Raw genomic sequence first — 16,229 nt, forward strand, 5'->3', positions numbered from 1 at the left:
ATTGCATATTCAATCTGCGTCTCGTTTCGCACAAGTGCCACGAAGCACGTCAGCTCTACACATGACAATGAACACCAGAATTGTCATGCCGACGAGATTAAGCGCGGCCAATCGAAGTGCTCAGTCCGATGTGCAGAAATATTGCAGTATACTTTGATATGTTGGTGTACATCTCGAAGGAGAGGATGAGCAAAACGAAGCTTTTATCTAAGGGTACCATCTCTATGTATCATGCTTCAAGATACACCCTTCGGCCTGTCTCTGTGAGAAATCTGCGTTTCAATCTCAATATTGTTAGTCTAGTTCAACGACGATGCAATCTGCCGATATCGCGTCTAGAATGTAATGTTAAGTAATGTAATATAACAAGCATGTGGTTTACTACTGATTGATTTCTCGTATCACGTGTATAGGCCGCTCTCGTCATTGTTGACTTTAGTTTAGAAAGAAAGTCATGTAATACAGTCCTCGAACGAAGTCATACAAATATTCACACTCGCCCGAATGCAAAATGAGCACAGAAAGAGGAAGTGAGAGAGAGAGAATGTGTGATATTTGCACCAAAATTTCGTTTCATTTTGTTTCGTTTCGTTTGCATGTAGGTAAGACAGACAACCGACCGACTAACCAGCGAAGACTTGAAAACCTATACGCAACTAAATCGAGCAACGTCAATGAGCGAAACATGCGTTACAATCCACCTCCCCCACTCGCTATCAACATACTGGCACATTTACAATCTCGCCAATCCAACAACCTCGCGCGGCGCGTTATAATTCGGCACCTTCATATCGAGCGCAGCACCCGAGTAGCCGAGGTCCTCGCCGGTCAAGACGGCGCACTTCTCGCCAATGAGGAGGGCAGTCGAGTACGTGTTGCAGCCCACGTTGTCGGGGCAGATGGACAGATCGGCGACCTTGAGGCCCTTGACGCCGTGCACGTTGAGGCGCTCGTCGAGCACGCCGTGCTTGACGATGCTGTTGCCCTCGCGTGGGGCCATGGAGCACGTGCCTAGGCTGTGCCAGGTGGTTTCGACGTGGCCTGTTGGAGGGTTAGTGAACGGAGTTGACTGAGAAGGTCGGAAGGGAGATGAGGGAGCGGGGGAATAGGTAAGTTGGGACGAGTCGAAGGCGTGGGAGGGGGATAATGAAACTTACGCTTGACCCAATCTTCAACATGCTGGATATCCTGCTTCGTATACTCGAGGTCCTCGAATACCTCCTGGCAATTTGAGTTCAGGAAGTTGGGCGCAGGCGCCTTGCCCTTCTTGACGGGACTCGTCCAACTGCCGTGCTGAATACCCGCGGTAAGATTGCCGGGCAGAGCATACGCATTCGTAGTAGCGAGATCCATGTCGTTCGCACGGGCGGGGCTGTCGAAAGCGTAGAAGGGATGCATAGCTTGCACCTCGCCAGCATAGGCCTCCATGCGGCGTGCCGTCTCACGGGACTTGATGTAGCCCCAGACCATGGGTGCCATGTCGCGCTTGTCGTTCATGAAGCCTGCGTCAAAGTCCGGTGCTTCGTACGGGTTTGGTGACACGATGTGTGTGGACCCACGCGAGAAGGGGTACTCGAGGAAGTGGAACATGGTGAAGAATTTGCCTGCTGGCATCACCATGTGGTCGCCGAACCAACCCGCGATGACGGAGTAATGCATGACGGGCTTGTCGGGCTTGTTCTTGAAGTAGCTATCCCAGCCGGTGCGGAACTCTGGCGTAGGCCATCTGTCCATGGCGGCGAGTTCCTCTTCCGTAGGTCGGATCTTGACGCCAGCTTCGATGCCATTGGTAGCGAGGGGCCCAGTACCATTGATGTTCCACTGGTTGAAGACAGCCTCCTGGACCTTGGGGTCGCCGCGGGCGAAGTCGTCGAAGGATTCGACGTGGGGCTTAGCGCGGTAGGTGGAGAAGGTAAGGCTACAAGGCTATTAGTTCCAGCACTCATAAATGCGATAGAGGAACTTACTAGTGGTCCTGGAAGTTGAGGCCGACACCAGGAAGGTCAACGAGGGGCTTGACACCAACCTTGCGGAGCTTCTCAGGGTCACCGATACCAGATCGCTGGAGAATGAGCGGTGAGCTCAAAGTACCACCAGAGACGATGATCTGCTTGCGCGCTTTGATGATCCTGTGTGTGTCCCTGCCAGCGAGAGGCTTGGTCGGAACGACCTTGACGCCGACGGCTCGGTCACCTTCAAGGATGACCTAGTATTTTGTTAGTCTTTCATTGCTTTTGAGACAATTACAGATCACTCACCTTCTCGACCTTATTGCTGGTCAACAAGTGCAGGTTTTGGTGAACCGCGCGCGTGCTATGAACGTAACCGTGCGCTGAATCAGATCGTCGACCAGTGTCCCTGTTGATCCACTTCAGCCAGTGCTCAGCACCATGGCCGGTGACAAGATCCTGGAGATCGTCGGTGGTCGGGATGCCTTGAGACTCGGTAGCACGCAGGAAGTCTTCCTTGATGGGATAGGTGTAGTTGCCAAATGAAACCTTGATGGGTCCTTCGAAACCGTGAATGTCGCGATTGTTGCAGGACCTTTGGTAGGTCTCATGCTTCTTCATCAGAGGAATGAGCTCCTGAGTCGTCCAACCCTTGGCCTGGAAGTCATCGTAGTCGGAGGCTGAAGCGCGAGTGTACATCTAGCCCCATTGTCAATATTGTCATATGCATTCAAAGAGTGCCTTCAGACTCACCATGAAGTTGATCGAAGACCCGCCTCCAAGAATGTGTGCGCAAGGCACAACAGCTCGTCGTCCATCAAGCCATTCGGAAGGGCGGGAGTAGTAGAAGGTGGCAGTCTTGCTGTCCAACTTCATGTTCCGCGGGTAGATGCCCGGACGGAAGACCCATGGGTTGTTCAAGTTGTTCTCCCCGCCCTCAATCAAGAGGACTTGGAGGTTGTGGTCCAAGTTGGCCAATCGTCCCGCGACTACGCATCCACATGATCCTCCACCAGCAACGATAATGTCAACCTGGCATGGTTAGTGTTTGCAGGATATGCTTCCAAGTCAATTGACGTACCTCGTCTGGTACCACCATGTTGAACTAATCCGGGTTGTATGCGATGCGACTGGTTCAGTAATTCAATGTTCAAAAAAACTAGCCACAGGAGAGCGAGTCAACTGGGCACATACTCTCCCTTGACAACAGCAAGCACCCCATTATTTAAATCGCAGGACCCCGCATCCCAAGATCTTCGGCTCCAAGGAAGACCATCACATGAGCTGTGTAACCACGCGTTCGATCAGCCGTTTGCGCCTGTCTCAGCATTGTGCATGCGAAGAAGAGGGGCCATGTACACATTGAGCTCGACCGATGCACGCTCCCCAGCCAAAGAAAGCTAGTCTCCAGTGCATACCCCGAACCTTGGTATCCCGTCAGATAGAGGCGCAGTCTACTCCACGAGGAACGTGGTGAGTGACGTGCGGATCCGCAAGTATGCCACGTCCAAGGACTGGGCTGCCTTCAGGGAATCGGGGTAGATACACGGCACTGGTTGGCCTGATTGATTGGTGAGAGCAATTATCCATCGAGATGGAATCGCATGAAGGGTCCAGCTAGGATTGACGCTGCGGGTCTCGTATACCCGCTGGTCAGGTGCGGAGAAGGACGTATACAGTAACAAGGCCTGCTATATTGCGTACCCAGGCCCACTCATTCTGCACAATAATTGCGGACCCGAAGCTGAGAGCAGGGGACAATAGCTCGACAAGCGCGGAGCTCAAGCTTCCCACATCCTTGCGAGGGTGAGAAAGGCACGACAGGCCAGTGAGCAGCTCCAACGCACCACACACGCCGAAGGATTCGTAGTGGGGAGCGATTGTGGGGACGACAGCTATATCTGGAAAACCGATCGAGGGGCCTGGTGAAACATGTCGTTGAACTGTCCCATTGATGAAAGCACTCAATGCTGTGCTCCCTCAGCTCGAGGAAGTGGCAGGGATAGTAGCTCTTCAAGCTCAACGTAGCTGCGGCAGAAGTTCTAGCTCCACGACTATCTGCGGGGGGGGGGGCGTGAGCGGTGACGTTCGGACCGTGATAAGCTGTCTCTCGCTCGTGGAAGAATCGGATGTGGGGTGCAGTAGCAACTGTGCCTCATTTGAGGGGAGGACTATACGCTTGGCGTGAACGCTAATATGCCAGTAAGTGCGGGGTTAGCTCTACCATCCGATCCTCCCGGTGGGCGGTAGTCCGGCTGGCCCTGAGCCGTCCAGCCTTAGAAACGCCATAGCGACCTTGGACTTTGTTAATCCTTTTGAAGAAATTCGAATCGAATCATGCCAGAAAAGGCAGCCCTGGAGTGTCTGTGAGGGATTAGTCGGAAATACCCCACCCTGTCCCCGGGGGCCTAGACGTAGATGGCGTCCGATCAGTGTTTGCGTGCACCAACACGGATAAAGTGAAGCGAGCAAGCGGTTTCGCAAATAAGGCCAGCCTTGGCCCCTACCTGGACGACGCGGGAATTAGGTTTGCTTGCGTGGGATCCTACCGCCAAAGGAGCGGAGCCTCAAACCTTACTGACCCATGATAGACACAACTTGTTATTGGAAAGGGCTATTGATAGTACAATGCAATACTGCAGTAACCTTGTATCAAGGCGAGACTCTGGTGGAGTCGGTGCTTTCTCGTTCAAATACATCTATGAAGGGCATGGGCGTCTGAAGGTACCTGCCCCTTCTCCCTCATGACACATACCGTCTAAACCTGGGGTATCGTCTGTCCGCGACTCGCAAATTCCCGATAACGCCGAAAAGACAATATTCGAAACAGCGGGGAAGAGAAGATCAGGTACATGCCATGCAACTCCAAGTGATTTTATTTCCAGGCTGGGGAAAAAGGAGCACGTCGATTGAGGCTCAGATGATCTCGTGACGCTCCCAACCGGTGGGCTTGGGGTACGCAAGATCCTTCGTCGGATGCGGTTTCTCCGGATCCCTGTATTCGCTTACGAAGGGATTCGGATCTTCTTTCTGGTCGAGGTTGCCAAACGTGTGATTGACTTCTCGGTGTTTGCTCTCGTCGGCGCGGACTGGGTTGGAAGTTAGCCGGACGAATCCCATGCATACTGATCTTCCGGACAAAAGGGTGTACATACTGTAGAGCAGAAGATCGCGCATCGTGCGATGGCCCTCGGGCATACTCCAATAATCGACCGCGATCTCAGGCGCTTGCAGCTTCTCCCACTTGGGCAGGCGGCCTGCATCGAGATCCTTGATTTGGCGCGTATAAGTCAAGACAGCTTCTTCCTCGAGGTACCCGACGAAGCGGTGGACGGTGCGGGGGCTGAGCAGGTAGGCGAAGAAGAGGGCGTTGCACCAGACTCCTTGGGCTCCGAGCTGGGTAGGTTAGCACACGCTGGAGGAAGTTGAAAGAGCATGGGAGACACTCACAACCATGAGACGCATAAATCGGCCTGGCTGCTGCATCTTTAGAAACACCAGAAGATGCATGCGCTCGTTGTAGCTCTCTTCCAAGAGTGATTCGATCCTGTGCGGGGATATCATCAGTACACGGTAAAACCTATCCAAAGACCAAGAAGCTTACCAGCCATTGTCTCGCTTCATTCGCCTCATCGAATGCAAGTGCCTGAGCATGCCCGCAACAATTCCTGGGACTCCAGCAACGCTTTCGAGGAACACGTTGCGGATCATGTACTTCTCCTCTGTCATGGCATACTTCCTGCGAGCTGCTTCCGGATCTTTGGCGTTCAGGTCCACAGCCCGTTCATGCTTGTACCCGGTAGCGAAATCGAGGCCCCATCGTAGGATCCTAACGGCAATGAGGGCGACCTTGTCGGATATGGTCTTTGCTTCGCGGTGGGCAACGACGACTTGTTGCATTTGCTCTTCGGTGTAAGCTAGCATGCGGTGAGTGACTGCTAGGGTTTATAGTTCTAGAGAGTGTGTACCTGGATGTGGCCATGCTGAAGGGGTCTTGTGGACCTTTTCTGTAGGTGTCTTCTCAAAGAACTCCTTGATCTTGGTGCTTTGCGGCGAGGAGGAGAAGTGACGTTGGCTAGCTGGGGCTAGGCGGATATGCTCCACGGCTACGAATGTCGGTCGAAGGCCAGCATTGTAGCTGTTGAAGGACTTGAGGAGCTGGGCCGTGGTTCGTTGTGAGGCCAGTGATCCCCGGGTTGCTGCTCTGGTGGAGATCATCTGTGGTGAGTGAGGTGTGTCTCTTCAAGTTGAGGGTAGGGCAAAGGTTGCTATGTAAGTTGTAGTGGTGAGCGCTGATGGTAAGCAAGCGGGTAGATGAGGCACACAAGGGCTTTTATATGATCAAGAGATATATATGGGTGAGACTAAGACTAAGAAAAACCGTCCACGAAAAATGCTGCTTCTTTCGCATGTACAGTCATCACAGGGTGAAGTAGGAATGCCACAGCCCGCTTACGAATGCCACTGCCGCTGTACGGCAGCGCCGGTGAACGTGTAAGAGTCATTATGAGAGGCCGACCACCGAGATGGACTGCCGATTTCGAGCGTATAACGTCTCGTGCAGGGACAAATCTGAGGATTCTGTCCAAGCGTCGTTGTTCAAGCTCCAGAATTCGCGATAATGCGCCGGAGCTGGTTTCTTGAGTATCTCCGGCCTGCGAACACAACTTGCAGCCAGCGCTCATGCCGACAGCTCGAGAGAAGACGAGGACATGCAGAATTAGGGCATCATGTATTAATGAGCGGTGTGAAGATAGCCAGGCGTACTTTGTCGCGCTTCTGTTGTGAAACCGAGTGTTGTTGGTGCTGCTTACAGTGCCGTGAAGCACAAGTCGCGGGTTCCGAAAGATCCTCGTCGGGGTCTCACATCGGGCACTCGCTCACTCGCCTCCGTAGGGGCTGACTGGCCTTGGCGCGTCTTCTTTGTGTCTGGTCGACATCCGTAATTGGAATATGGTTATTATTATTATTTTTTTACGAGTCCTGGATCAATCTAATCGTTTGGATGGTAACAATCAATTGCTTCGAATGCCAGCCTTGTCACAAGATTGTGCGAGTCGGTAGCATTTTTGCACGTCATACCAGGTGTATTGTTTCGAGAGAAAATGGAGAGAGAAAGTTGTATACGAACATGTCCATTGTCATTACGTGGCCTGTTGTACTTTTTTCTCTTTACTTCCGACACATCCGTTATTGCTATTCCAGCCGCCAATATGTCTACTGCACGTTGAACCCGCTCTCGCCAGACTTGGTCGAGATATCTGACTGCTCGACGCCGTTTACAGACGCTGCTGAGGGGCCCTTGTTCAAGTGCTGGACGAAGTCTTTGATCGCATCTTCGCCGCCCTGTGCTTCGCCCTGGACCTGGATAGTGTGAATGGAGAGGCGTATGAAGAATGAGGCTAAGACGTACGGTGCCATCTGAGACGTTGGTGACGAAGCCAGTGAGGCCAATATTCTTTGCTTGCTTTTGTGTGAAGGATCTGAAATTGACGCCTTGCACTTCTCCTTGGACCTTGAACGAGATCTAGGTCTATGTTAGCATTGTTATAATAGCCCCGGGCATGATGACGCACACGCTTGGTGGACATTTTGGCTGTGTTTGAGAAGAACCGCTGCATTCAAGGATGCCTTTGATTTGGCTGGTAACAAACTAACAAACCCCGGTGAACGTCTGGGGTCTTTTCACGTTTCAGGCTTCAACGATGGCATCTGGGCATCCACAGAGTTTTGCCCATGCCCGACGTCATCGCTACCACGGTGAAAGGTACCCGCTACTCTAGGAAGGCACCCCTGCGACCCTGAACCGCGGAATGCGGGGCTCAAAGGTATACGCGACTTTGTCACACACATGTGTTTTGCCTCTTGTATGGCTCAGGCGCACGTACGTGGTTTTTCAGCACTCTTCTTTATCGTCGACATGGACCAACTTGCTGTCCCGGTTCATGCCACCGTGCTGCGGTGAACAGTCATGTGGGTGTGTGCCAGCGATGATGACGCTAACCTCGCGTTGTTATGGAATAATCTCGCGTCTGAAACCCTAATCAAACCCCTTTCACCTTCCGCCGCAGCAACACCCGCACATGTCCCACGAGACTCCACAAACAACGGCCAATCTGATCTCCGACTGTTGCATCCATCGTAGATGCCTCTACTAGCCAACTCCCGCTATCGACTTTACCGCCTGTCGTCTGCCTTCACCCCTCACCGAAAGCCCCCCTTATCTGCCGCTATGGAAACGTTACCCTCCCCTCCCCTCGAGCGCGCCTCGTCGCCCGAACCCTGGGTGACGCCGTCGCTCGCACTGGGCGCAGTGCCGCAGCTCGATCGCTCCGTCTCGACAGCGTCGTCGGTGTCGTCCGTCTCGGGTCGATCGGCCAGCTCGAGGCTCTCCGATGGTGGCACAAGGCGAGGATACATGAGGCCAGAAGGGACGCAGTTCTCCAAGTCAGCGAGGAGCAGAGAAAGCGTCATGAACCTGGGGACCATCGCGCATCTGCAATACTACTTCGCTAGGACGGGGCTGCTGGATACAGCGACTGGCCGGACTGGTAAGGCGCGCAAAAGCGGATCGAGGACACCCAGCGGGACTGAGCGCCCTCTGTCTGGAGTCGACGGCGAGCTCTCAGCCTTCTCATTTCCATCTCCAGCATCCCCCGATGGCACCAGGGAACACTTGGGCTTCGTTGACTCACCCCTCGACGAGACCGCGTCCATGTCTTGGGAGGACAACGAACCTATGATGCTTCCACCCACCGTGAGCACATACAAGAACAATCCCGTTTACGTTCCTCCACCACCTGATATGACGGTTCTCCGTCGAGAACTGCGCGAGTCGCTGGCCGAATCCATGAAGCACCTACAAGAAATCGAGAAGTACATTGCCGACCCGCAACAGGCCAGTGCTATAAAAGGAACCAATGCTGCCGCATCGACTGCACCCGATGCATCAGGATGGTACGAGATACAGGGCCTGAACCTGCTGGACGTGACGACGCTGGCCATTAGAGCCGCCAAGAACTACTACACGGCACACGAGGAGCCACAACGACTGTATGCCATCAAGTCGGAACGCCAGATCAGGAAGGAGCTCTACGAAGCATTGGAGGTTTTGAAGCGACTAGCCATGCGCAACTTTGCCAACGGAGTGCAGCAGTACGAGGTTTCTAAGCTGAGGCAATGGATTGACGACATTGGCACTCTGCTGGACACGGAGGAAGAGAAGGAGAGATTAGAGCAGGCAGAGAGGGAGAGTTGGTCCTGGCGGGAGGGCGATTGGACTGGCAGAGAAAGAGAGAGGGAACTCCTGTTTCTCAAGTCATTCGACAGCAGCCCAGATCCCCTCCCCGATTGGACAGCTGCGAGCGAAGGCCAAGGGCCAACCCCGTTCCTCTCGGCCTTGCAGAATGGGTTACGACTAGTCCACCTGCACAACACGCTGGTCAGGAAGTCGAAACGACAATTCGAGGAAATCAAACATTATCACACTGACACGGCCAAACCATATCGATGCGCCGACAATCTGCGGTACTGGGTCAAAGCGGCCGAACTGCGCTGGGACATCAAGCTGGACGTTGATGTCATGGGCGTTGTGCATGGCGATGCGGGCGCGTGGAAGAATTTCGACGCTGCTCTCCTCAAGTGGTGCCAGGGCGTGCGAGAGGAGATGACGTTGGAGTGGCAGAAGCAGAAGAACCAGACGCGGACGCCGACTCTGCAGATTGATCCCAACTACGAGCCGTTGTAAGGGCTGATTTGGCGGAAGCACAGGAAGATGTTGAAGCGTCTCGACTTATCATTTTTTTCCATGTCCATTTTTCCTCTTACCCCTATCTAATTTGCACGAAGCCTATGCCCCCAAATCACCACTCACTGCCTGGTTGGAGACCGGCGTATTTTTTTATTATATTATTTTCCTTGCACACGTCCTCTCAGCAGGCGATATATAGAGATAGATACCCCTTAGCATCGGCGACTTGGCCGCGACCTGTGGTTGGAATTGTAATCAGCCAAGAGTATCAATATCAATAACAGTGTCTATTATGATCAACGCAGCAGCAGCAGCCGGCATTGTTCTGGAAGTGACACGGACGCGTTTGAGATGGGTAGGGGGTGGAATGAGGCGGGTGGGACAGGGGTGAAGCTAGTGAAGATTGCCCTCGTGTTGCAAGATAGCCAGCAGCAGCATCCGAGGTGTGGATGGCACAGGTGGGAGGAGTCGTTGGTGTAGTTATCGTGTGTGTTTACTTTTCTTGGTGCTTGTGCGACGACGCTGCTGTGCGCTGTATTTATTATTATTATCAAACAAAGGCGCGTCGTCCATTAGGCTAAGGCGACGCGACTCACCCCCCAACGAACCGCTCCGCTCATCTCCACCGCCGCGCATCCGTGCTTTCATCCAGCGCAACTCTTTCGAGCCGCTGCACCGCCTTCTGCCTGATCAGCGACCCGGAGCTTTCTCAACGCCTATTCTTTGAGAAATGCTCAATGAGCAACTCGGCGGCGACGTCCCTAGTCAGCAGCAGCAGCAGCCCCGCCGCGCCTGCAGTTAATGATCGCCTGCCAGCGAAGACACCGCCAAATCCGACCACGACCACGACCACGACCACGACCACCTCACCCTCACCCTCGTCGTCATCGCCGCGACCCGCACGCCCCACGCCCCCGACGGCCCTCGAGAGCAGCCAGAAACTCGCCAGAAATGTCTCCCCAGGCCTCCTGGCTCGCATGAAATTCCTCAACCTCGACAGCGAGGCGAACAAACAGACGGGCCCCTCGTCTATTGGCCGCATTGACGAGGACAAGATCCGCCGCCTGGAAGACTTCCACAAGGACCGCAGCTTCAACGTCGAGCGCCGGGGCACTGCCTGGAGCGGCATCGGGCCCCCGCCAGACCCCTCGCTACTCGAGCCCCAATTGACGGGCGAGAGCGTGCCCGCGCCAGCCATGGCCATGGAGCCCAGCTTCGAGAGCCATCACTACCGCAGCGTCAGTCCTCCTCCAGTCATGGAGCCTGGCTTTGAGAGCGACCACAGCAGTGTCGTCAGCACCAGCGACAAGGTGCTCCCCTCAGAGTCCGAGGCCGAGGCCGACGACGTGCTGGACATGCAAAAGTACCGCCTGCCCGACATCACCAAGACGAAGAGCCTCAGCCAGACCGTCGTCCCGACAGAGCAGCCAGTCACCACCGCCACTACCACTACCACCACCGATACAACACGCCCACCCACGCCCCCTCCCAAAGATACACCACCAGCCGAAGAAATATCCGTCCTGGACGACCACGATGGCATCAATGTCGAGGCCTACTTCCAGCGCCGCCAACTCTCCCGCGCTACGTCCATCTACACCCTCTCTAAGGCCAGCTTCACCAACCAGATCCAAGGCCTGACCTCGATGAAGCTGCCTCCCACCACCATTGCCTCGGAAATCACAGCACTTCCGTCGTCGACGCTCGCTGGCCGTGCGCTACACAAGGCGGCAAACGACATTCGACTATGGATGGCCAAGGCAACAGAGGTCCTCAACGGCCTCGACGCAGAAGACGACGTCGAGTGGGCCGCAGCTGCCGGAAGAGAAGGACTGGCTGAGGTAGATGCCGCTGTCGGCAAGTTTGAGGGACTCGTCAACGTTTACATCACCGCCATTGAGGACCTGCAGTCGCGACCAGACATTTCCGCCCTGCCTACCAAAGACCAGACGACGCTCGTGTCCCAGATGGAGGACATTGTGAACAACTGGTCCAAGATCAAGGAGACACTCAACGGCATTAAGAACCAGGTTGAGGTGGCCATGGAGTGGGAAGAGCTATGGAACAACGTGCTGGGCGAGATTGGCCTCGAGGTCGAGAACCTCAGTCGCCTAGTATTTGAGATGGAGGAGCGCAGACACCGTGTCATATCCGACTCGGTCGCTGAAGCCCCGGAAAATTTTGATATCGCCGAGCTGGAGACCATTGTCGAGGAGACACCACGACAGGCCAAGATGCTCAACAACCGGTTTAGTATGCCAGTACCCCCTACGCTCTCGGTCATGTCACCCATTTCCCCAATACCACAGATTGAGCAAGAAAACTCACGACTGCTGGCCCTCTTCGCGAAGCTGCAACCATTACGTGCATCGCTTGACTTTCTCCCTATGCGACTGGCCTCCTTCCAAATGCGCGCAAACAATATCTTCCCTTCCGCCTGTGATGAACTGATGCGGAGGAAAGAGCAGCTGGAAGACCAAGAGAAGAAGCTCGAAGCAGAAGCAGATGCATTGCGAGAAGAGCTAGGCGAAGACAAGTGGGTGCACAGCTTCCGGCAAGCGGGAAGCAAGGCCGTAGCCATGTATGACTCTTGCATGAAGAGCATCCAGAGACTGCAACAAGCCATCGACGACAGCGACGAAGAGAAGATTAGCACCCGCATTGCAACCTACAAAGACAAGCGGGACCACTATCCGCCATCAATGAAGCGTGTGTTGGAACTGATTGACATCGAAATGACCCACAGATCTACCGTCAATGGCGAGATTCTGCGAATACAACAAGATGTCCGGGCAAAAGTATCGGACTTGGAGACGGTGACCAAGGATATGGACATGATCCTCGACGAGTTCACTGCTTCGCGTAAGCTTCGCGACTCGGTCTCTACCGTCTTGTCTGCGCGGACAGAGGCTTCATTATCGAACTCGGCAGTCGCAACACCCAATAGCTCGCCTGCTTCAAGCGTTATCATAAGTCGGAAGAGTAGCGACCATGGCACCATGACACCAGCGGCTAAAAGTTCTCGTCGTCAGTCTAGCATAGCTACTCCAAAACCTACAGCACCCACCAACCGCCGCTACTCGAGTTTGCCCATGACCAGCGGCGTGACGATCCCCAAGCTCGCGCCCGCGAGGCGTCTGGACATGACACCCTCTCGCTCTGTATACAGCATGCAGACACGCTCCATAACGCCTGTATCAGAGAGGCCAGCAGTCAAACCTCGATGGAACTCGAGTACAAATATGCGAGACACGGTTGTTGGGCATAACTTCAAGCCCATGACGTTGACGACCCCGTCACAATTCCGCAGGGGCTTGGAATCCCCAGAGCAAAGGTTGAGGAGCGTGTCTAGCCACTCTTCCATCCCTGTTCGGAGCCCATTGAGTCGCTCTTCTGCTCTGTCACCACCTCCGTCTAACCGTCCTACATCAACTACGCCTGCGCACCAGCCTTCAAGGCGTCCATTGGCGAGTCCCATGCAGTCTCCTGGTACGCCCGCACGGAGCAAGCTGTCCATGCGGACAACACCGGGTTCCTCGACGAAACCTCCCACGGGCACGCCAACCTCGGGACGCCGTGTGGAAACTGCCCAAGATGTTGAGAGCCCTGCTAATGAGGGAAGCCCGTCGGCTCGCCGTACCACCCGTTCTGCTAGTGCAATGAACAACCGGCGTAGCAGTCTTCTTCCGGCACCAAAAACACGCACCGCATCCACTTTGGGCATGTCGGATCTGACCCCTGCTACTACACCTGGTCGAAGCGGTAGCAGACTCGGTAGCATTGGTGAAGGAAGAAATAGTAGGGCCGGTGACGGACGTGCAAGTCGTGTCAGTGGACGACAGTCTAGTCAGGGAGACAAAGCGGTTTGGAGATAGGCTCTCGCAAAGCACACGTATCTCCTTGACGCCTGACTTCTCCATCAGTCGCATCTGGCAAAACGATTGATTCGTGACCGATACACCCCACTCCGGTTTGCAGAATCGATGCCACCACTTCATTTCTCAGTTTGGATCCTGGCTTGGTCCCACCGCTTTCTTGATATTAGCTTTAGTCTCCGCTCGATTTTCCTTCCGTGTGCTCGCCTCAAAACCCTATATCCGTCCGAGTCGCAGATTGCACTTGTCTGGCGTTATGCTTCTGATCGGTTGGGAGAAAGTATCCTATACCCCGGCGTTTGTTTGTTGATTTTCTGGGATACAGTCTGTTTCTATATGCGCGCATCTCTAGCGTTGTCAACCACTCTTTTGTTGGCGCATGCTCTGGCGAACGCTGCCCGAGTCAGGCATGAGCTTGGAGGATGCATAGGAGAGGAAGCTAATAGTCTGCTTGTCAAAGCGCGAGAGCTGTCTAGCATAGTAGATTTGATATAGATACTGATACTGATACTATAGTAAATTGATATGTCAGTCTTCATAGGTGCATCGTCTTTCTTTCTCGCGGGGCACATCTCCTGTTCTTCTCTAGAAGTGTTCCAGTGAATAATAGGTAGGTACATGAATTTTAAGCTTCCCCACTCTGTCACTACACTCTACACTCACTCTACACCTTCAATCCTCTCCATGTGTACCATTCACGCATAGCACACAATCGTTCCCCTTCCAACCCATCGATAGTCTAGTGGCAAAGGCCAGCGTCTACCCATTCATTTTACCCACTTCAGAGAGCCTTGACCAAAGTCATTACAATGCCATCCACTCCAGGATCCCCACTCGCACCACCATCCATCACCTGCGCACAAATCTCAAACCCAATCTTAGTATAAAACGCCCGCCCCGCCGTATTCGTCCGCACCATATCCAAATGCACGCCCCTCGCCCCCATGCCCCTAACCGCCTGCAGAAAGGCATTCATCAGCAGCGTCCCAAGCCCTCTCCGCTGAAACTCGGGCAAAATATCAATATGCATGTGCGCAGGATACTCCGCCAGCACTGCCGGCCACGGCAGCAACATGCTACACTCGGCGCCATACACGGCGCTTCTGAACCCCTTGATGTCCTCTCTTTCCATCAGCGCGTCGCCCGTTCGCACACCGGGTCTGGGAATGAGGTTACTGTCTACCATGGGAGTGAAGTCGTTGCGCCAGCGTTGCGCGAAGGAGGCCGTGTTTGCCGCGCCGATGCAGTAGCCTACTACGCGCCCGCTGCCGTCGTCTAGTACGAAGCAGGTGCCTGGTGTTAGAGTGGTGTAGGGCTTGTACCAGAGGTGGGAGCCGATGGTGCGGGCGGGTTCCCAGTTTAGGCTTGGGTCGATGGTCGTGAGGAACTGGGCGTGTTGGTGTTAATGGCTATGGTGGTGCGGGGGGTGTATTTTCGCAGGGAGGGGACGTACGACGTTTAGGCCGTTGGTGTAGTCGAGGGAGGCATCGTATGGTCGCACAAAAGGTGATGCCATGGTTGAGATAGGCGGTTGGTGGGCGGTGGGCGGTACGTAGGGCTGAAGTCAAGACGCCAATTCGGTATGCTTCAACTCTAATTAGTACCAAGCATAGTAAGCTGGAAATTCCGAGGAGGCTACATTCGAAGATTCACGCGTGTTTATCTCATCTTGTGCAACTTAAAGTCAGTACGACTGGAAAGCTAATGAATATATGTAGTTCTGCGCCTGAAGTCTGGCGCTAGTAAGATCGCTAGAGGATGGCTGCGGGACGACGCACCGCGGGGAAGGTGGGGCTAAGCCTTTCCCGCGCCATAATGATATACACATGCATCTTGGCACGGAACAGTAGGGATGAGATGCCGGAGTGAAGATGAAGAGTCTTGAAGATGCGAGGAAAGCGAGTCGACAGGCTATAGTGAGGAGAAAAAGGATGTTTCTGTCCAGCACAACTACTCACACTCGAAATCCGCTCTCTTCAAATGAAAGCTTGACATCTTCGGCGATTGCGAATTTGGGTAAACTTTGGACAATAAGTATTCGCGGTCTTTCCTCCTTTGGGATCATGCATTGCTGCATTTGAGCAGAATTATTATAGGGTGGGGAATACCTACCACTCTCGCTTGAACGGCCAAACTGAATGGCAGCGGGAAGTGCAACTGTTCCACTGTCGCTGAATGCGCGATAGGGTGCTGTTGTCCGAGGCATTGATGCATCACACATATCAATAGTACGCATTAAGACACAACGCGTCTGAGCGCCAGAGGGGCCATTCGTCCCGATAGTTTGTTGCCATGACGATCTTAACAATCCAGCTCCAAGCGCCATGGCTAATGACTGGATTCGATGTTCGATAGAGGCAAGAAATGTGTGTGGTGGTAGTGAGTGTGGTTGTAGCTAGATGAGGTTAGAAGATAGGTGGGGATTACCGAGGCTTATCAGCCGATGAGCCACTCCACCCGATGAGCCACTTTTTACTAGTAAAAAAGCCAAAAAATAAAATTTTATTTATTTAATAACTTAATATATATAAAAGATATAAAAAAACTTTATATATATAAAATATATAGAAAGATTACTTCTATAAATCTATAATTTTAAATTAGTTTAATACTTTATATTAATAAAGTTATATTAAAAGTAAAAATAGAAAAAAG

General features: G+C 53.5%; 6 protein-coding genes across 6 annotated transcripts; 2 read left to right on the top strand and 4 right to left on the bottom strand.

Moving 5' to 3' along the window:
• Positions 1-733: 733 nt before the first annotated feature.
• On the bottom strand, positions 734-3,048 carry K460DRAFT_403493 (GMC oxidoreductase; the record flags this gene model as incomplete). Its single annotated transcript, XM_040936636.1, has 6 exons — positions 734-1,041; positions 1,158-1,918; positions 1,968-2,206; positions 2,259-2,648; positions 2,703-2,981; positions 3,031-3,048. 6 exons carry the CDS (start codon positions 3,046-3,048, stop codon positions 734-736), a joined length of 1,995 nt encoding a protein of 664 aa, XP_040790760.1.
• A 1,613-nt stretch (positions 3,049-4,661) lies between these two features.
• Positions 4,662-6,331, bottom strand: K460DRAFT_364164 (alternative oxidase-like protein). The gene is made up of 5 exons (XM_040932956.1): positions 5,918-6,331; positions 5,554-5,866; positions 5,400-5,496; positions 5,105-5,345; positions 4,662-5,038 (listed from the first exon to the last, which is right to left on the bottom strand). The coding sequence occupies exons 1-5, from the start codon at positions 6,165-6,167 to the stop codon at positions 4,866-4,868; spliced, it is 1,074 nt and encodes a 357-aa protein (XP_040790761.1). The 5' UTR covers positions 6,168-6,331; the 3' UTR covers positions 4,662-4,865.
• Positions 6,332-7,166: 835 nt separating this feature from the next.
• On the bottom strand, positions 7,167-7,540 carry K460DRAFT_403495 (Acylphosphatase; the record flags this gene model as incomplete). The annotated part of the gene is made up of 3 exons (XM_040936637.1): positions 7,167-7,313; positions 7,363-7,476; positions 7,526-7,540. The coding sequence occupies 3 exons, from the start codon at positions 7,538-7,540 to the stop codon at positions 7,167-7,169; spliced, it is 276 nt and encodes a 91-aa protein (XP_040790762.1).
• A 641-nt stretch (positions 7,541-8,181) lies between these two features.
• Positions 8,182-9,696, top strand: K460DRAFT_277011 (uncharacterized protein; the record flags this gene model as incomplete). The annotated part of the gene is made up of 1 exon (XM_040928158.1): positions 8,182-9,696. One exon carries the CDS (start codon positions 8,182-8,184, stop codon positions 9,694-9,696), a length of 1,515 nt encoding a protein of 504 aa, XP_040790763.1.
• A 354-nt stretch (positions 9,697-10,050) lies between these two features.
• On the top strand, positions 10,051-13,574 carry K460DRAFT_375096 (KAR9-domain-containing protein; the record flags this gene model as incomplete). Its single annotated transcript, XM_040934734.1, has 2 exons — positions 10,051-10,142; positions 10,442-13,574. The coding sequence occupies 2 exons, from the start codon at positions 10,051-10,053 to the stop codon at positions 13,572-13,574; spliced, it is 3,225 nt and encodes a 1,074-aa protein (XP_040790764.1).
• Positions 13,575-14,274: 700 nt separating this feature from the next.
• On the bottom strand, positions 14,275-15,300 carry K460DRAFT_69067 (acyl-CoA N-acyltransferase). The gene is made up of 3 exons (XM_040938635.1): positions 15,214-15,300; positions 15,028-15,159; positions 14,275-14,961 (listed from the first exon to the last, which is right to left on the bottom strand). Exons 2-3 carry the CDS (start codon positions 15,088-15,090, stop codon positions 14,356-14,358), a joined length of 669 nt encoding a protein of 222 aa, XP_040790765.1. The 5' UTR covers positions 15,091-15,159; positions 15,214-15,300; the 3' UTR covers positions 14,275-14,355.
• Positions 15,301-16,229: the final 929 nt, after the last annotated feature.

Source organism: Cucurbitaria berberidis (assembly GCF_010015615.1).
Source record: "Cucurbitaria berberidis CBS 394.84 unplaced genomic scaffold K460scaffold_2, whole genome shotgun sequence".
Lineage (NCBI taxonomy): Eukaryota > Fungi > Ascomycota > Dothideomycetes > Pleosporales > Cucurbitariaceae > Cucurbitaria > Cucurbitaria berberidis.

What these genes read in the sequence shown, in the direction of transcription:
- K460DRAFT_364164 (XM_040932956.1), bottom strand. Translation starts at nt 6,167, where the DNA reads ATGATCTCCACCAGAGCAGCAACCCGGGGATCACTGGCCTCACAACGA. An exon ending in GATTTATGCGTCTCATGGTT is followed by an intron (nt 5,346 to 5,399) that starts GTGAGTGTCTCC and finishes TAACCTACCCAG; the next exon opens with CTCGGAGCCCAAGGAGTCTG. An exon ending in GCGCGATCTTCTGCTCTACA is followed by an intron (nt 5,039 to 5,104) that starts GTATGTACACCC and finishes CTTCCAACCCAG; the next exon opens with TCCGCGCCGACGAGAGCAAA.
- K460DRAFT_69067 (XM_040938635.1), bottom strand. Translation starts at nt 15,090, where the DNA reads ATGGCATCACCTTTTGTGCGACCATACGATGCCTCCCTCGACTACACC. An exon ending in ACACCAACGGCCTAAACGTC is followed by an intron (nt 14,962 to 15,027) that starts GTACGTCCCCTC and finishes CAACACGCCCAG; the next exon opens with TTCCTCACGACCATCGACCC.